This window comes from Chlorocebus sabaeus, chromosome 12, assembly GCF_047675955.1.
Source record: "Chlorocebus sabaeus isolate Y175 chromosome 12, mChlSab1.0.hap1, whole genome shotgun sequence".
Lineage (NCBI taxonomy): Eukaryota > Metazoa > Chordata > Mammalia > Primates > Cercopithecidae > Chlorocebus > Chlorocebus sabaeus.
In genome coordinates, this window is record NC_132915.1 from 32,237,750 (window position 1) to 32,259,017 (window position 21,268).

General features: G+C 37.5%; 1 protein-coding gene across 1 annotated transcript in view; it reads right to left on the reverse strand.

The window, feature by feature from the left end:
- LOC103219518 (histone-arginine methyltransferase CARM1-like) overlaps positions 1-21,268 on the reverse strand; it is a 169,603-nt gene that overhangs the window by 144,502 nt on the left and 3,833 nt on the right. Inside the window, exon 2 of the mRNA XM_073022222.1 lies at positions 1,263-1,424. Coding sequence (XP_072878323.1) covers positions 1,263-1,424 — 162 coding nt within the window. The remainder of the gene's footprint in view (positions 1-1,262; positions 1,425-21,268) is intronic.

The following is a 21,268-nucleotide window of genomic DNA, read 5'->3' on the forward strand; positions in this document are numbered from 1 at the left end:
TCAAAACGAGAATAAACAAATTGTGGCTATTACTTAGCAATAAAAATGAACAATACTAATACTTTTAACAACATAGACAAGCCTGAAAACATTATGCCGAGTGACCTTAATGAAGAGAGTATATATTGAATTATTTCATTTATAGGAAGTTCTACAAAAGACAAAGCTACTCTATGGTGGGAAAAATATCAGAACAGTGATGATTACCCCTGGCAGAATGGCAGTGGGGAATGACTGGGAAAGGGCATGAGGTAATTTTCAGGAATGATAGCATCTTAAGATTTGTGTATTTCAAAGGACAGTTTGGAAATTTAACCTCAATAGAAACAAATAAAAATCATCAACAAATTTTGAATTCTAATTAATGATATGCAAGTTGAAATATATGGAGGTGAAATATGCTATTAAAATTTACTCTGAAATTCATGATTAAAGATAAGGTAGCTTGATGGATAAATAGAGAGATAGATATATGGATAGATATATGATAAAGAAAGTTCCTCACTCTGGCTGACTCCAGATTCAGTTTAGAAATCAGTTTAACTTCTTTATCCCAAGGTAGTTAATAATAAAAGAGCTTTGGATATTTTAGCTAACTAGAGAAGAATCCATATCACTGCTGGCATTTTACACTGTATGTGGATTAACACCATACGTGAGATGAAACAACTTATATCTAAGTTAAAGAAATGACACTCAAACATCCAAAGTTGACCCAAGGCATTATTGGTTCTAATTTTCTTTATCAGACTGGAAATCTTTCAGAGGGTAGTTCAGTACTTTCTTAAAATACTTCTAGTTACACTTTCACTTACTTCTCTGTTGTTTGATTTTTATTGTCCAGAGTCTAAAAATGCTCAATAAATGATTCAAAGACAAAAACAGGATGAAATCATTCTGACCAACACTTATACTGAAAGTCACATTTCTGCAAACAACCTCATTTTCAAGGAGAATTGACCACAGTGGTGAAGATCTGGACAACCTTTGGTGGTCTCTCCTGCAGCTTTGGATGAAGGAAGACCAAAAGGAGGGCTAAGAATAAAAACATTCTCATACTCTAGGAAAAGACTGATTGTTCTCTAGCTATGGTATCAAGTAAGTACCAAGACCAGTTTAAAATCATTTCATCAATGCATGAGAATTGACTTGTATCAGGAAACATGCCTTGAAAGCCAACTAATCAATAACTACTGAAAGTGAGTCAATCAGGAGATTCTTCTTGGAATAAGACAAGGGGTCTGGATAGGCACAAAACTTACCAGCATGAGACTCAAACTTTAGCAAAGCACTGCTGTACCCCAGAGTAATCAAGATGGACTCCTTCCCCACACGGCAACATTCAGTATCTCTGTTGAGTAAGCATTTAAAGACACAGACACCGTCGTCTATATAGAGTAAAAAGAAAAAAGGGATTAGATAAACTCACTTTGGCCTTTGTAAAAAGTATTCAGAAGTGTCATTCCTACTTTTCTCTCATGTTCCCAAGGTTCCACTTCTGTCTTCTTGATATAATGCCTCCTAGACATATGTGAATATGAGAATCAGAGATGAGAAGAATCTAATCATGGCCAAATACCAATTCTTTGCATGTGGATTAAAGCAGAACTCAACACTGACTCCTATTTATTGGCTCTTGCCTCTATGTCCAGGGCCCCATTGCCCACAATTCTTACAGTGCCCAAGTCAACTGTGTGTCTCCTGACAGCATCCCAGGACAGTTAAGTCAATGTCTCGAAGACATTCTCGATCGCCTGTTATTTGCCAGAGCTATTACAACAAATCTCCATTGTGTTATCATTGCCAAGGTTCCTAGTGAAGGCAAGACAGAAAGTTTTGGCCCAAATATGCAGTTAATAAGTGGCAGAATTGGAATTCAAACCTAGGTGTTGTTAAAAGAAAAACTTTAGGCCAGGCACGGTGGCTCACGCCTGTAATCCCAGCACTTTGGGAGGCCGAGGCGGGCGGATCACGAGGTCAGGAGATCAAGACCATCCTGGCTAACACGGTGAAACCCTGTCTCTACTAAAAAGTACCAAAAAAATTAGCCAGGCATGGTGGCGGGCGCGTAGTCCCAGCTACTCAGGAGGCTGAGGCAGGAGACTGGCGTGAACCCAGAAGGCAGAGCATGCAGTGAGCCAAGACTGAGTCACTGCACTCCAGCCTGGGCGACAGAGTGAGACTCCATCTCAAAAAAAGGAAAAAGAAAAACTTTAAACAAATTAAATCCAACAGTGTTTAATTAAGCAAAGAATCCTTCATGAATCAGACAACTCCCAAACTAGAATAGGTTCAGAGCTACTGTGACTCTGCAATGTGATCTGGGAGGATTTACTGACAGAAAACAGCAAAGTGATGTACAGAGAAAGGAACGAAGTGAGGTGCAGCAACAGCTGGATTGATTCGAGCTTGGCTTTGGTCTTATCTGAATAGTTGGTTGCCTGTGATTGGCTGAAGCTTGGTGATTGGTACAAGAGTAGATTACAGTCTGTTCACACATCCCATTATGTTACTATGTTCACTATGTCCAGAGAAACCTTTAGGCTGAATTTACAAGGAGGTAGCTTTAGGCTAAACTAAACAGTATTTGACTCCAAAGCTCATGTTCCTTCTACCACAATGTGCTGATGAAATCATGATAAAGACAGAGCTTAGATAGTTGAGAACTTACTTGCTAAACCTCCTTTTACAGGTTAGACAGGCCTTTAGCACAGTGTGATGTAGTGTGGTGGAAAGAGCAATGAACTTGGGGTTTTACTGTTATCTTTGAAAGCCAACAGGAACTTCAATTACCTAATCACACTGAGTCATATTTTTTAATCAATCATGTAAAATTAAAATATTGGTGCTTATTTCATAGCCTTTGGTGAAGACTGAATAATAAAGGTAAAATAATTTCTCAAGTACTATTAAAATAATAAGGGATTATTATTGTTTCATCCATTTTTAAGACAGATTTTTTTTTTTTTTTTTTTTTTTGAGACAGAGTTTTGCTCTTGTTGCCCAGGCTGGAGTGCAGTGGCATGATCTTGGCTCACCACAACCTCCACCTCCCAAGTTCAAGTGATTCTCCTGCCTCAGTCTCCCAAGTAGCTGGGATTACAGGCATGTGCCACTACGGCCAGCTAATTTTTTTTGTATTTTTAGTAGAGACAGGATTTCTCCATGTTGGCCAGGCTGGTCTCAAACTCCTGACCTCAGGTGATCCACCCGCCTCGGCCTCTTAAAGTGCTGGGATTACAGGTGTGAGCCACTGCGCCCGGCCGCCAAGATAGATTCTTATGGCCTTTCATTCTTTCTTATAAAATCAAATACAGAAAGTGTATTAACTTTAAGACATAATTATATGTAAAATTCTACTGTTACACATGAGCATATGCGCCTTCATGCACACACATTCAATGCACACACACTCACATACACAGAGTTAAGATGACCAAATATTTTCAAATGTTTTCATCTGTTACTTCAAGTGAATGAGTATCTCTTGATGAAAGCATTCACAAATATTTGTCACAAAATGTCTTGGCTGGTTAAACAGTACAGATGTTTTGAAAACATTTTCCTGGCATCAAACATGATTACAGGTTTAGGTATTACAGTCCAGTCAGTGTCTCAAAGGCATCAGTGCCTCTTTTCAGGGAAGTAACCATGGATGCAGATGCAGAAGAAGGGACGCTGGGGCTCTTCTAAGTATGTTATCTTGAAATCATAAGAAATGTTTTTCAAGAAATTAGAATTTTTAGTATTTTGCCAACTGTTCCTCCTATGGTTTAGAAGTAGAATAAGATAAAGAAGGGAGGATGATTCTAGGCTCCTACTGTTTCTGGCACATACATGACTATTGTAGTCTGTAAGCTCTTTGCTGGCAGTAGTAATTTTACTTTATTTTCAGAATCAATGCTTTTTTTTCTCAGTCAAAACTCAAACACAGTGCCTCATACTTAATAGATATTTGTTGAATCAGTAAAAGCATTTCTCCATGTATTGGTGCCATCCCAGAAGAGATAAAAACCTTCAAAATTTATCTGGTTCAATTTTCTTTATTCTGAAAGGCTCAGAATTTCTGTTTTGTAGTTGTTCATTTTGTTGTGATTTGATTACAATATAAATTGAGTTTTTTCCCTATTTTTATACATTGCAAAATGTCTGTCTATATATTATTCTCTTTCTTCACCTCTCCCTATCCTCTGTTAAAATATGGGTGGAGAAGGTATTTTTAAGCATGCCATAAAATCCAGAAAGTACAAGTAACTACTCAAAAATTTAAAATATACTGATGTAAAACAATTTTAAACACTTTAAACAAAATTGAAAAACAGTGATAAGCTGGGAAAATATTTTCAACATACATAAAGACTTAATATTCCCAATATACAATTAGCTCTAAAAAATAAGAAGCAAGTATCCTTATTGAAAAGTCAGTAAGAGGCTGGGTGCAGTGGCTCACTCCTGTAATCCCAGCACTTTGGGAGACTAAGGCTGTTGGATCTTTTGAGCCCAGGAGTTCAAGACCAGCCTGGGCAACACATTGAAATCCCATCTCTACTAAAAATACAAAAAATAGCCAAGTGTGGTGGCCCATGGGGGCTGAGGTGAGAAGATCACCTGAGCTTTGGGAGGTCGAGGCTGCAGTGAGCTGTGATTGGGCCACTGCCCTCCAGCCTGGGCAAGAGAGTGAAACCCTGTCTCAAAAAAATAAAAATAAAAATAGAATAAAAGTTAGTAAGAGGCATTAGCAACTAGAAAAATGCTAATAGCAAAAAAAGTGAAAAAACAATCTCAGTAATAATAATAAATTAAAAAAATGAAGTCTTTATCTCACTAAAATTTTAAAAATATATTGATAATATCAAATGTTGGAGAGAATATAAGAAAATAGTGAATGACTATTATTGGAACTGTACATTTCTGTATTTCTGGAATGTATTCTGCCCTTATGAATCAAAATCTAAAATTTATGTATTCTTTGCTAGACATTCTACTTATCATTATTTCTTCCAGGCTGTACTTTTTCAAGTGTGAATGGATGCATATTCAAGGATGTTCTTAGAGTTGTTTACTATAGCTAGAAAATTCAAAGAAGCTGAGTCCATCACTTAACACAGTTGGTTAAATCAAATACAGTATACCTCCATGTTCAGGTTGCAGACAGCATGTATCTATCTTAGTAGCAATTTCATTTTGTTTTTATCTTCACAGAAAGCTGTTTAAGGCCAGGCACCGTGGCTCAGACCTGTAATCCCAGCATTTTGAGAGGCCGAGGCAGGCGGATCACCTGAGGTCAGGAGTTGAAGATCAGCTGGCCAACATGGCAAAACCCTGTCTCTGTAAAAATACAAAAATTAGCCGGACATGATGGTGGGTGCCTGTAATCCCAGCTACTCGGGAGGCTGAGGCAGGAAATCGCCTGAATACGGGAGGCGGAGGTTGCAGTGAGCTGAGATCGCGCCATTGATTGAACTCCAGCCTGGGCGACAGAGCGAGACCCCATCTCGAAAAGGACAAAAAAAAAAAAAAAAAAAGAAAAGAAAGCTGTTTAAAAAGATACTCACCAAAGTGGGACTTGAACAGTGAAAACACATGGACACAAGGAGGGGAATATCACACACCAGGGCCTGTCGGGGGGCAGAGGAGTAGGAGACGGATATCATTAGGAGAAATACCTAATGTAGATGACGAGTTGATGGGTGCAGCAAACCACCGTGGCACGTGTTTGCCTGTGTAACAAACCTGCACGTTCTGCACATGTACCCCAGAACTTAAAGTATAGTAGTAGTAATAATAATAATAATAATAAAAGATACTGACCAAAATGTCAACAGTGGTTCCCTCTTGATGGGGAGATTTGGGGTCATTTTAATTTTTCCCTCTATATAGTTCTGCCTTGTTTGACATTTCTAGGTGACTACTTATTTTTACAATCAGAAACAAACAAAAACAAACAAACAAAAAACAAACAAAAACAAGAAAACTATTTTCATTTGGTAAAAAGCAATCAAAGAAAAAACAAACTACCATTAGTGTATTTCACCAGCCTCATTCTTTTAATTTTTTCTTTTATTAGATATTCATTGGTATTTCACTTAAATATATTTATTAAGGAATTACTGCATCCAGTATTACTATTATTCTAAAGTGTGGTAGTGGGATCACAGCTCACTGCACCTCCCCTTCCTGTGCTGAAGCCGTCCTCCCACCTCAGCCTCCTGAGTAGCTGGGACTACAGGCCCACACCGCCCTGCCCGGCTAATGGTTTTTGTATTTTTTTTTTTTTTTTTTTTTTTGGCAGAGATGGGGTTTCACCATGTTGCCCGGGCTGCTCTCCAATTCCTGGGCTCAAGTGATCTACCTACCCTAACTTCTGGAAGTACTAGGAATACAGGTGTGAGCCACCATGCCCGGCCTAATTCCCATTTTTAATCATCCATAAGAATGAACATCTTCCCATGTCTTTTTGCTAATCGTGTAACTTCTTGTGTTGTATATTTTCCTGTCCTGTACTAACCAGGTTAATACATAAAACAAACATTCTAAATAATTTCTGTTAACTAATGGAATCAAGATTAAATTGCAGCTATTTTAGGGGAAAATATATTATCAAGTGAGAAATGTATCTTTTTTAGTATAAAAATTTACTTTAGAAAAATGAAATATGATTTAAAAATTATTGCAGAACACACATAACTCTAACAACAAGAAACGCCACAACCCTGATGGAGAATGAAGTGGTGGGGACTCTCTCCCACGTGCCTTAGGCTGAGGCTCAGGGCAGTTACCTTTCTATGACTTTATTATTGCTGCTACTACTATGAATAACTATAAATAACTACATTCGCAGAACATTCTGACTTCCTTTCACAATCATCTCATTTCGTCTTTTCAGTGGCCCAGTTGGTTGACTGCCTCTGTATATTTACTATCATTTTACTTTTGAACTTTGCTTCCATCAGCAGCACTCTGCTACTTCTTCAAAGGGCAAGGCCTGAGCATCAAGGAACAGCAAAGGAACAAGCAGAAAAAATTCATATCCACAGAACTTAGTCAGCTTTAGGAAAGCCCAAGCCTTGATGAAAAATCACATTTGCCCAGAGGTCTCTCAGAGAAAATTATGACGATGGTGACTCCAGACCCTTACTCTACCTCACTCCCTCAGCCTCTTCTGACAAAACTTCCAAAGGCATACCAAGAAATCCAGGATTCACTCATTTTACAAGTGCAGATGAGTAACCACAGAAAATGCCACAGGGTAAAGTCAAGACTATTGTTCTTCCTTCTCTTAACCAACATTTCTCTACTTTTTAAATATATACCCCTTTCCTTTCAGCCTATACAAATGCAAAAGTCCAATCTTCATAGGAAAACTACAACACTAGTTGATCAAGAATATTAGAAATCAGGCAAAGTCTAGAACAGGGGTTCTACAAAATATTTTTATTCATAAATTATACTAAACAGAACATAACTCATTATCTAATAATATAGTACAGATGCAAACTCTATGCTAAGTGACCCTCTTAATATTTCCCTATCTAGAAATAGGAAGTTAGTCTACCTAAGGACTCTATTTCCCAGAAATCAGTAACTAAAAATAATTACCTAGGCAGCACCTATACAGATGGAATAAAGTATATAGATAACTGTGCAGTTATATACGCCAAGTATGTAATTTTTCATTCACTGATCTAGATACTTGAGGAGTCTTTATCACCTGGAGACACGTGTCCTTGATTTCTGAAAAATTCCTGGTTTCTTTGCTAAATTCTTCCCCTCTGCTTTCTCTATTCATTCATTCTGAATGAATGAATGAACTTCTATTGGCTGAACAGTGGAACATCAAAAGTAATTATTTAATATTCTTCTCTTTTCTGTCATCTTTTCTTTGTCATTTTTCTTCTTGTTCTATTATTTTTTAGGTGATTTTGTTGACTTACCATTTAATTCTTCTATTGAATGTTTTATTTCAGCTACATTTAAAAATTCACTGTTTTTCTTTGCTTTGTTTCTTTTTCATAGTATTCTGTTGGTAGTTTATTAACACAATATTTTTTCCTGATTTCTTAGCTTCTAAAATGCTACCTGACACTTACAGGTGCTTAATAAACAACTGTTGAATGAAAAAGTCTTCTATATTAATTATATTAAATTTTTTCTACTGTTTTCTGTTTCATCTCTGTCTCCTTGAAGTTCTATTTCTGTTTTTGCTTTTCTTTTCATTTTGGAGGCTTTCCTCAAATAGCTAGTATACTTTGGCTGATCATTCATTTTGATGTGAGGTTCTAAGAAGCAGTTTTGAAGTTTTGATTATTGGTATGACTTCTAGGCTTCATATAGGGTAATCTGGTGACTAGCTGCCTGTACTAGATTTGTATTGCTGCTTAACAAAGTACCCCAATCTTAGTGGCTTAAAACAATAACCCAATATTAGCTCACAGTTTCAGTAGGTTAGAAGTCCAGCAAAATGTAGCTGAATTCTCTGCAGGGTTTCAGAAGGCTGAAATCAAAGTACTGGCTGGATTGAGCTCTAGTCTGGTGGATCTGAGAAAAAAAAAATCTGCTTCCCAGCTCATCTTGTGGTTAGCTGAATTCAGTTCCTTGTGATTGTAAGACTGAAGTTCCATTTCCTTTCTGGGTGTTAGCTGGAGTTGCTCTCACCATCTAGAGGCCACCCACATTCCTTGTTCCCTCTGTCTTCAAGCCTGCAACAATGTGCTGAATTCTTGTCATACTTGAAATCTCTGACTTCCTGTATTTAACCTATAGACTCAGATTTAAAGGATTCATGAGTTTACCTCAGACTCACCTAAATAATCTCCCAAACCAAACCTATAACAAAACCAGACAACGGTTTCAGTACTCATAATTGGTGGTGATATTATTAGTGTCTGTATTTTGAGTTTGACATATGCTCTTTAAAAGCTATCTTTCCGGCCGGGCGCGGTGGCTCAAGCCTGTAATCCCAGCACTTTGGGAGGCCGAGGCGGGTGGATCACGAGGTCAGGAGATCGAGACCATCCTGGCTAACACGGTGAAACCCCATCTCTACTAAAAAATACAAAAAACTAGCCGGGCGAGGTGGCGGGTGCCTGTAGTCCCAGCTACTCGGGAGGCTGAGGCAGGAGAATGGCATAAACCCGGGAGTCAGAGCTTGCAGTGAGCTGAGATCCAGCCACTGCACTCCAGCCTGGGTGACAGAGCAAGACTCCGTCTGTGAAGTTCAGAGCATAGGGATAAAATTAAAATCCTAAAAGCCTCCAGAGAAAGAAAATCAAAATAGGGCACAGATGAAAGAAGTGAAATAGAGTGACAGTGGACTTCCATAGTGACCCTGGAGGCTTGAGGTAAATTGAAGAATTTCTTTACAATCATAGGGCAAAATAATTTTCTATACCTAATCAATCAATCAATCATGCAAAGGTAGGATAATACATTTCCAGGCATAAAATAATTCAAATGGCTTACCTTCCAAGAACTTTTTATTAGGAAACTACTGGAGAACATCTCAGTAATAATAACCAATACAGAGAAGTAGCTGGAAAAAACAGAGAGAAGGTTTTTCTCTAATATCCAGTATGAGGGATGAATAATGGAAAGTATCATGATGACAGCCATGTCACAGGTGGAAGCTTTAACCAAAAAAATGTTTGCAAGATAGGAAATTTCGCAGCTGCAATGAAGGATATCTGCATAAGTGCACAAATATTATAATACAACCACACTGGAAAGGGGCAGGAAGAGAAGTGAGGCTATGCGGATACTGTGAGGATGTTGAATTTTCACCCACTAGAGTCATTAGGGAATGTCCAACATTGATAAATCAACAAACATCATCAAAAACATATTCTTAGAAAATGGAGTCAACACTAGAAAAAAAATGAAAACAGCTAGTTTAGCTACAAATGGTTGCCTCTAGGGAGTGGACTCAGGAGAAGTGACAGTTTAAGGAACTTTCATTTTTCATTATAAGCTCTAAAGTCCTATTTGAATTTTAATTACATGTATGTGTTATTTTGAAAAAACAATTTGAATTAACAATAAATAACATCTTCTTAGTGCTTACTTTATGCTAAACACAGTGCAAGACACTTCATATACATAATCTCATGTAATCCTGAAAACCCTCTGACATGGGAAATGTTACTCTGTTTTTTTTAGACTGCGGATCTGAAGTATCCAGAGATTAAGCTCCCAGCCCGGGATTACACAGTTGCTAGTGGATCCATGATTTAAACCCAGGAAGCTTCATTCCAGAGGCCACATTCTTAACAAAACACCGCATGTTCTCGCTAATAGATGGGAACTGAACAATGAAATCACTTGGACTCGGGAAGGGGAACATCACACACCGGGGCCTATTATGGGGAGGGGGGAGGGGGGAGGGGGGAGGGATTGCATTGGGAGTTATATCTGATGTAAAGGAAGAGTTGATGGGTGCTGACGAGTTGATGGGTGCAGCACACCAACATGGCACAAGTATACATATGTAACAAACCTGCACGTTATGCACATGTACCCTAGAACTTAAAGTATAACAATAATAAAACAAACAAAAATTCTATTTTAATTGAGAAAAATAGAAATAAAAGAAATGATTAGTAAAGTTATAACTGGGTTAATTTATTTGCTGGGTAATTCAACTTAAAAATAATTTTTTTATTAATAGTAAGGTGATGAGCAAAAATGAGCATATTACCCTGGTCCCACCTCCTGACCACAATAAAAACCTAGACCAGTCTCCTTTCCTTGCTTTCTTTCAAGCCATTCAGGACTGCTTGAGAGGTCTGCCCTGCTCTTGCTAGAGATCTAAATTACATAAGCAATAAAGTTTTGCATAGCTTCTTGGTGTATGTGGGGTCGTCAATCTCAACATCTGCACAAAACAGCGTGGTAGTCCATCTGCCACTGCAGGTAACTGTAACAATTGGATGAAGGCAGGCAAGACTGTGGGGCATCAGTTTTCAAAAGCAACAGCACTAGTACTGGTAGCAATGACAGTCAAAATTGGTGAATGACCAATTTCGAGTCAGGACCTTTGATTCTCGCATGCTTGGAAGTAGGATTGGCCAAAGTAGGGTTGGCCCCTCATAATAAGTAAAACCTAGAAGTTTTTAGATGAAAAGTGAGAGAGACATTGAGGAAAATGTTTACTTAATGTGGTTAAAAAGAGCCTTAAAATCATTAAGTGGAAAAATAAAAGTGATGTCATTATAACTGAACATCAAGTTAGCAAAGCTAATCTTGTCAGACTCTCTATTATTTGAGAGTCACTTGAGAGAGAAGCAGAAGGAATTGCAAGTGTGTTTTGTTTGTTTCTTTCTTTCTTTCTTTTTTTCTTTTTTTTTTTTTTTTTTTTTTTTGCATGCTTCTGTGTCACGGATATTATAAAGGGAACATAATGTAAACAGTTCATGAAAGGTAGGTCATAATATCTCCATGTTACAGATAAAGAAACTGAGGCTCACATACATTTGTATAACTTGTCTAAGATCACAAAAGATAGGTGCAGCTGGGAAGACACCCCCTGCCAAAATGATTATCCTCAACTGGACTCTGAAATTCTACCTGAAAATTCTACCATTTAAAATTTATTTTTTAGGACTTTCCACTCTTTAAGAACCTTTTGTATCTAAAACATAAGTTCCTTTCTAGTAGGTTAATGCCTTAATACCTTATGCAAGGGAAGAAGGCTGATGGGTAACAGGGAAGAAAAGTATGAGGTTACTTGTTAAAAGGAAGATGAGTGCTTGAGAACAGAGCAAGGGTGCTGGTGAAATGGCTAAAAAAAGAAAAATGCCACCCAGGCAGACGCTGGCTGGAGTATGGTGCAGAGAAAAGATGTCCTGGATATGCCCTACCATCCTGGAATGTCAAAGGTCTACTTGACCCTTACAGATAACGTAGCCCAATTTTACAAATGGAGAAATGGAACCTCAAAGATGTAGTTACTTCCCTTGGTTAATACCCATGTATGGTTAATACCCATGTATTGCAGGACTAGAATGAGGGTCAGCCAGTGCTAGTCTCTATCTCAGGGCCACTTCGGTTCATTTGTCACGCAGAATGATGTCTTCCCTTTAGAATTTGCTAGATCTAGACTATGACCAAATCCAATCCAGGCATTATATGAAAGCCTCTACTATTTGGAGGAAAAAATATTATATCAAAACTTTAGTATATTTGCATTTCCACTTTAATTGAAAATGTTATTGAGATCAGTAAGTTCATATGCAGTTGTACAAAAGAAATATAAAGTTACCTTGTACATATCACCTAGTGTCCTCAAATGATAATATTTTGCAATGGTAATATTTAGCATTTTGCAATGGTAACATTTAGTATACTATCACAACCAGGTTATTGACATTGATACAATCCACCAATCTTATTCAAATGTCTTCAGTTTTACTTGTAATCATATATTCATGCCTCTATGTGTATGTGTGCATTTTATCACGTGTAAATCTGTACATTCACTACAACAGTCAAGATACTCACAAGTATTCTTTATGTTGTCCGTTTATAACTACACCACCTCCTTCCCACCCCACCCTACTTCTCTAACCTCTGTCAACCACTAATCTATTCTCTATTTCTAAAAATTGATCATTTCAAAAATATTATGTAAGTGGAGTTATGTAGTAAGTAACCTTTTAGTATTTGGCTTTTTTTTTTTTCACATATCGAAGTTCCCTGGAGATTCAGCCAAGTTGTTGCATGCATCAATATTTCATTTCTTTTTATTTCTGAGTAGTATTCCATGATGTGGATTTATCACAGTTTGTGGAATTATTCAAATACTGAACCATTTATCTGGGTCATTTCTGTTTTGGGCTAATACTAATAAAATTGCTACGAACATTTATGTGCAAGTTTGTGTGAACATAAGTTTTCATTTTCCTGGGATAAAAGCCCAAGGGTACAATTGCTGGGTTGTGTGGTAACCGCACTTACAGTTTTATAAGAAACTGCCAAATTGTTTTCCATTGTGACTGTGCCACATAACATTCCCATCAGCAATAGAGGAATGATCCAATTTCTCCATATTCTCAGAAACATTTGGTGTTGTCACTATTTTTTATTTTAGACATCTTGATAGTTGTATAGTGATATCTCATTGTGGGTTTAATTTGCATTTCCCTGACGACTTATGACGCTGAACATCTTTTCATATGGCTATTTGTCATCTGTATATCCTCTTTGGTGAATGTCTGTTCATGTCTTTTACCCATTTTCAAATTTGATTTTTTTTTACTCTTGAGTTTTAAGAGTTCTTCACATAGCCTAGATACTAGCCCTTTGTCTGGTATGTGGCTTGCAAATGTTTTCACCCATTCTGTACCTTATCTTTTCATCTTTTTAAACAAAATCTTTTACAGATTCAAAGTTTTTAATTTTGATAAGGTTCAACTTAACAATTTTTCCTTTTATGGATTGTGCTTTTGGTGCCAAGTCTAAGAACATTTTGCTTGAATCCCTTGACGTTGTCCATTCTATGGTCTCATTGCACCTCAACTGGACAACCATGATAGGCTCTCCACTGCTATCTGCTCCTGCCATTGAAAATGAATTCATCCTACCCCAAACTGCCAGACTGTAATTAACGTAGCACAGGTACAATCACAGAAATGCTGTCCTCAAACCTTCAAAGGTCCCCACTGAATACTAAAGTACAATCTCTCCTGCCTAGAATTGTAACCCATGCACCCCACCTGCCACTTTTTCTACTTCTGCCCAGCCAACTCCCTTCCCCCTTAATATGCCATATTCTGGACAAAACAACTACTAGCTGCTTTCCAAGAAGCACTTACAATTATGGCAGTGGTAGGGATGTGAACTGGGAAGAATGGACTTCTGAAGTGATACATAAAACTCCCTTTCTGCCAATGAAAATTCGACCGAACTTATCAATACCCATTTAAAATGCCACCATCTCCATGGAACTGTTCTTGATTGCCCCCAACTGGCATGTGTTATCTCCCTCACTCCACTAAACTAACAGCACATTGCACCTCTCTTGCCACACTTATCTCATTCTCCCATTTGTACCCCAGTCTTATACATTTTGCAAGATGTCAGTCTGCCCAATGGCAGCAATTGTGTCCTCCTCATCTTTGATTCCCCTGCAGGATCTGGTACACAAAAAGGACCCAGAATTGTTTATTTGACTGGAACCACATCAGCATCACTCCAGTTCAGATGCACATGGCCTATTCACCATATAAAACAAAATAAAAAGGCAAACTATGCTCATTTTTCTAGCCTCCAGGCCAGCCTTAAGATTTTTCCTAACCATTTCCTCCTTTCTTCTACATCCTTCCCTCTACACATAACCGAAGCAGAAAGAAGAAAAAGAAATAAACACTGAAGCTGACACCACACTGACATTTTATTTTATTTATTTATTTTTTACAGGGCTTTGATGCCTGGGTCTGAAAAAGGCACCGACTCCTGCCAAATGTTGTTCATTTGTTTTTTATTTTTTAATTTTCAAAATTTTGTATGGGTTCAAGGTAGGTGTACACATTTATGGTATACATAAGATACTTTGATACAGGCATGCAACAAGCAATAATCACATTATGGAAAATGGAGAATCCATCCCCTGAAGCATTTATTCTTTATGTTACAAACAATCCAGTTATACTCTTTGAGTTATTTTAAAATGTACATTTAGAGTATTATTGACTTTGGTTGTCCTGTTCACACTGAAATTTTAAACACCTCTATGAGCAATATTTTCAAATCAGAAGTAAGTAACTTTTCATTCTATCTTGAGTGCAATAGTGTGCCATGCCTCTAACAACTTCTCTAGGAGCCTACTGCTCCCTCGAATTTACTTACAACTCCCATCTTGGAAATTCTTCAGCTCCCCTGCAATTCAAGGCAGAGAAGCAATGAGGTGGTATTGCCTAGGTTTTCTTCTAGGGTTTTTATGGTTTTAGGTCTAACATTTAAGTCTCTAATCCATCTTGAATTAATTTTTGTATAAGGTGTAAAGAAGGGATCCAGTTTCAGCTTTCTACTTATGGCTAGCCAGTTTTCCCCGCACCATTTATTAAATTGGGAATCCTTTCCCCACTTCTTGTTTTTGTCAGGTTTGTCAAAGATCAGATGGTTATAGATATGTGGTATTATTTCTGAGGGCTCTGTTCTGTTTCATTTGTCTGTATCTCTGTTTTGGTACCAGTACCATGCTGTTTTGGTTACTGTAGTCTTGTAGTATAGTTTGAAATCAGGGAGCATGATGCCTCTAGCTTTGTTCTTTTGGCTTAGGACTGTCTTGGCAATGTGGGCTCTTTTTTGGTTCCATATGAACTTTAAAGTAGTTTTTTCCAATTCTGTGAAGAAAGTCATTGGTAGCTTAATGGGGATGGTATTGAATCTATAAATTACCTTGAGCAGTATGGCCATTTTCACAATATTGATTCTTCCTATACATGAGCATGGAATGTTCTTCCATTTTTTTTGTGTCCTCTTTTATTTCACTGAGCAGTGGTTTGTAGTTCTCCTTGAAGAGGTCCTTCACATCTCTTGTAAGTTGGATTCTTAGGTGTTTTATTCTCTTTGAAGGAATTGTGAATGGGAGTTCACTCATGATTTGGCTCTTCGTTTGTCTGTTATTGGTGTATAAGAATGCTAGTGACTTTTGCACATTGATTTTGTATCCTGAGACTTTGCTGAAGTTGCTTATCAGCTTAAGGAGATTTTGGGCTGAGATGATGGGGTTTTCTAAATATACATGGGTAAGGACTTCATGTCTAAAACACCAAAAGCAATGGCACCAGAAGCCAAAGTTGACAAATGGGATCTAATTAAACTAAAGAGCTTCTGCACAGCAAAAGAAACTACCATCAGAGTGAACAGGCAACCTACAGAATGGGAGAAAATTTTTGCAAAATCTACTCATCTGACAAAGGGCTAATATCCAGAACCTACAAAGAACTCTAACAAATTTACAAGAAAAAAACAAACAACCCCATCAAAAAGTGGGCAAAGGATATGAACAGACACTTCTGAAAAGAAGACATTTATGCAGCCAACAGACACATGAAAAAATGCTCATCATCACTAGCCATCAGAGAAAGGCAAATCAAAACCACAATGAGATACCATCTCACAGCAGTTAGAATGGCAATCATTAAAAAGTCAGGAAACAACAGGTGCTGGAGAGGATGTGGAGAGATAGGAATACTTTTACACTGTTAGTGGGACTGTAAACTAGTTCAACCATTGTGGAAGACAGTTTGGCAATTCCTCAAGGATCTAGAACTAGAAATACCATTTGACCCAGCCATTCCATTACTGGGTATATACCCAGAGGATTATAAATCATGCTGCTATAAAGACACATGCACACGTATGTTTATTGTGGCACTGTTCACAATAGTAAAGACTTGGAACCAACCCAAATGTCCATCAATGACAGACTGGATTAAGAAAATGTGGCACATATACACCATGGAATACTATGCGGCCATAAAAAAGGATGAGTTCATGTCCTTTGTAGGGACATGGACGAAGCTGGAAACCATCATTCTCAGTGAACTATCACAAGAACGGAAAACCCAACACTGCATGTTCTCACTCATAGGTGGGAATTGAACAATGAGAACACGTGGTCACAGGAAGGGGAACATCACACACCAGGGCTGTTGTGGGGTGGGGGAGGAGGGAGGGATAACTTTAGGTGATACACCTAATGTAAATGATGAGTTAATGGGTGCAGCACAGCATGTCCTTTGTAGGGACATGGATGCATACATGGCATATGTGTACATATGCTACGAACCTGCACATTGTGCACATGTACCCTAGAACTTAAAGTATGATAAAAAAGAAAAAAAAAAAAAAGCAATGAGGTATCAGAGAGTCTATTGTTTCTAGCACTTCCAGGAAAAGGATTAGATCTTTTTCTTTTTACAATCCCAATTCTTTCTTATCAAATACATATCTACTGTTTTGAGCACATAGATTATAATTTTTAAATGCTCATTGAATTAAACAAGTGAATCAACACAGTCACTGAAGCCTTATTAGCTTCCTAAACCACATTAGAAACAAAAAGAATAAAAGAGCATTACAGATAACAAAATATCAAAAACTTGGTATTTTTAGTTGACTTTTTTTAACACTGGCAAGTGGTTTGGATCTATTGGTGTATAAAAAAATGTTTTCCCCATTATAATAATATATCTAGAAAAAGTGTATTTCTCCATAGGAGTGTAAAATTCTACTTACCTGAAATGCTGCCTCTCTCAAATGTAAATGTAGTTTCATTGTGAAAGTCTGTTTAAGATAACCAAGTATTGTACAGTCTATATCTTGTCTGAGTAAAGGTTTTGTCAGATCAACAGATTTATCCTTTTGGTTCTAGAAATTAACTATCCTCTTGTAGTCACCCACTCGAGGAGAGTTGCTCTGATGTGAATTCACCAGCTATACTAACAAAAAAAGTGGGAGCTGCCAATGAAAAGACATAAAATAACTTCACTTTCAAGAGCTGTTCTGGAAATTCATTTTGGTTTTTGCCCTGCAGTAGATATGGTGAAAGCAGACGTCTGCAATGCTTGGTTTGGGGATTCACTCTTAAATGTACATGCAACTAACATTTATGAGCATCTGATATAAGCCAGACACTGTCGATTGGCACTAAGGAAAAGTGCAAAAATAAATAAACTGTAGCCACAGCCTTGAGAGAGTGCACAGTGCAAGGAGAAGGGATGTGTTCAAAATGCTGTATTACCTCAGAAAAACAAGCAATGAATTTTGCCTGGAAGAGTCCTCACAGGAGACATTACATTGAATCTGAGCCTTGGAAGAAATGTAAGAGCTTGCCAAGTAGAAAGGAAATACAAGGAAGATGGGGAAACAGTCTATATAATAGGCTAGCGAATACATATATCACAAATGAATGTGACAGATCCAGGAATAAGTGGTTCTGTGTGGTTTGCAGATGGAGTAATGAGTCTTAAAACATCAGCCTGCGTAGGGAGATTGGAGCAGGGATTTTAAAAGATTTTGATTTACCACAGTTAATGTTTCTCTTTTGATTGACAACAATTGCTCATAGTAACATGAAGAAATCTAGGAGAACTGAGCAGCTAACTGCCTGTGTTGAGTGTTTTCAAATCCTTTACCTCATTTGGGCCTCACAGCTACATCATGAGGTGGCGTTTCTTATGCCCATTCTACAAATAGAAACCTAGGACCCTAGGTTATTAAGTCTCTGTATCAGCTCACCCCAGTCTGTGTTGCTTCAAAGTCTGTTTCCATTGCTCTGCGTTATGTATCTCCTCGCTAGATAAGTTAAAAAAAAAAAAAAAAAAAGGGCAGTGGGGGAGGAGGACAAAGAAAGGGACTTCAAATTTCTCAGTATATGAGTTCTAGGATCCTGTTTTCAAAGTGGTGTTTTGTTTGTAAGTAGGTATAAACATCCCCTTTTCTATTTAATCTTAGCTACTCTTAAAAGCCCATTTTAAGCCCTACCTTGAAGGGTAGAGAATCACTCTGGCCCATGAGTATCACCTCACAGGAATTAAGCATAGCCTTCATTACATTCATTTCTTGCCATACATTGTCGATCTTCTCTTTCTGAACCAGTCTTACCACCCTCTTAGTTGATAAGCTCTTTCAGATGCCTTACTCATGGCCTTTTGCCAGCAGCCCCCACCTCAATGCCTTACACACAACACACATTCCCTACATGTTGGTTCCCTGAGTATAAATTAGGACTCTTTGGCCCGGTTCTGAGGAAAAAAATTGAAACACTCTATAGAATTTTCTCCAAGAAAATTTTGAAGCCAGATGGTTTCACAAACAATATTTTATCAAACATTTGAGGAAGAGGTAGTTTCTCTGCTATTTAAACTGCTTCAGAGCAAAGGAAAAGATGGAATGTATCCTAAATTATTTACAAAGCCAATATAATGCAATAATAAAACTTGACAAAGATACTCCCGAAATAAAGCTTAAATCCCATTAGGAGTATTGAGGCAAAATGGAGACAACATAGCTTTGCATCTGGGTTAGAGCACTTACTCGCTTTATCTCCTTGGTAGTATGATTTAACTTTTTCATAACTACGGTTTTACTAATGGTAAGATAAATAAAATAATAGTACAGTATGACAATATAGGGCTACTCCAGGTTCAACAAAAGTAGTCATGATGATGATGATGCTCACATTTATTATTTGTCTGGCACTGTTCTAAGACCTTTATATGCATGAATACCTAATCTTCTCAATAACCCTGAGGTAGGTATTACTCTAATCCCCATTTTGCAAGTGAAGTACCTGTGACAGCATGAAGAGAAGTAACACAGTTATACAACTTGTAAATGATAGTACTACGGTCTGAAAGTCTGTATCTCTCCAAAATCTGTATATTGAAATTACAACCCGCAATTTGATGGGATTAAGAGTTGGGACCTTTGGGAAGAAACTCTAGTATCAGGGCAAAGCCCTCGCGAATGGGATTAATTTTGTTATAAAATACGCACAAGGGATCTTGTTTTCCCTTGCTGCTATGTGAACATGCAGTGAGAAGGTGTTGTGTGTGAGGAACCAGCCCTCACCAGACACTGAATCTGCCAGCACCTTCCAGTCTCCAGAACTGTGAGAAGTAAATTTCTCTTGTTTACAAACTTCCTAGTATTTTGTTATAGTGACCCAAACAAACTAAGTTGAGTCAGGATTTGAACCTAGGCAGACTGGCTCCAGGTCTCATACTCTTAGCAGCTCCTCTAGTCATTAATATTACTGTCATATTAACATGGCAAAGGAAAATATGTGCTATATTTTATCAATGCAGAAAAATAAAAGAACAAGAAAAAAACAGTTTTTTATTGAAAAATAAACTTTAAGCAATTTAGGGTACATCTTTATTTAAAAAAAATATTTGTATTGAAACAAAGATCAATATTGGACTTAACTTTGAAATTCATTTAAAGTCACAAACAAGACCAATTAGTCTGCAGAAATTTCTATTAATTTACATTGTTCTTAGAATTTCTAATGATCATTATCCTGAGCATTGCAGCCAATGTAATAAGGCATGAAAATAAATAAGAAGTCTGTCTTAGCCCATTTGCATTGCTATAAAGCAATACCTGAGGTTGGGTAATTTATATTGAGAAGAGGTTTATCTGGCTTACAGTTCTGCAGGCTGTACAAGCATAGTACCAGCATCTGTTTCTGGTGAGGGTTTCAGGTGCCTTCTGCTCATGGCAGAAGGCTAAGGGGAGCCAGTGTACATAAATCACATGGCAGAAAGTGAGAGAGAGGGGAGGAGTTGCCATGCTTTTTAACAATCGGATCTCAAGGGAAGTGAGAGCAAGAATTCAAACCTGTGAGAATGACTTCAAGTCATTCATGAGGGACCTGCCCCCGTGACCTAAATCCCTTCTACCAGGCCCACCTTTAACAATGGGGATCAAATTTTAACATAAGATTTAGAGGGGACAAAAATCCAAACAATAACAAGGTCTAAGCATTGTAAAGGAGATGGTATGATCATGGATCTGAAAGCATCAAGAAAATCAACTTAAAACTTATTCACGCTGGTAAGGTCAACTGGGTGCAAAATAAAATTACTCAACAGTTCTATATGTCTGCAGAAAACCCAAAGTTATAAAAAGTCTAATTCAAATAATCCTATTTTAAATAGCAGCACAATTATAAAACAAATAGAAATAAACTTAGCAAGACAGATAAATGCAAAGTCTAGAAGTTACCTATAATTCCAACAAGAAGTTCAATGTTTTTATGAGGAAATTTTTCTATGATTCTAAATTTTGTTCAAGAAAGTAAAAAGATGAAAAAAAAAAACCCTATGGATTTCTTTTTTTGGAGGATAGGAGTGAAATGAATAAAAAGCCAGATACAATATCACAAATTATAAGTAAAAGTTGTGTTCTATCAGTACATTCATGGACAGACAGATGAATGTAACAGTGGGAAAATAAAAACAGAAATAAATGTATCGAGTAATTTAGTATTTTATAAAAATGGCATTTCAAGTCAATATAGGATGAATTGATCTTTCAACAAATAATAAGCAAATTTAGTCTCATGGCAGAGGGGAAATTTCCTTTAAGTGGAAGAAATCCACCCTTCTTTTCCCCTTTCTCCAACTCTGCTGTCTCAAAAACAAATGTGATGGCTGGAGCTCTATCAGCCATTCTGTAGCCATTAATATGAGTAGGAGCTGAAAGGTAGACTAGCGAGTTGAAGGGTAGCTCAGTACCTAAAGATGTTCTGAAGCCAACA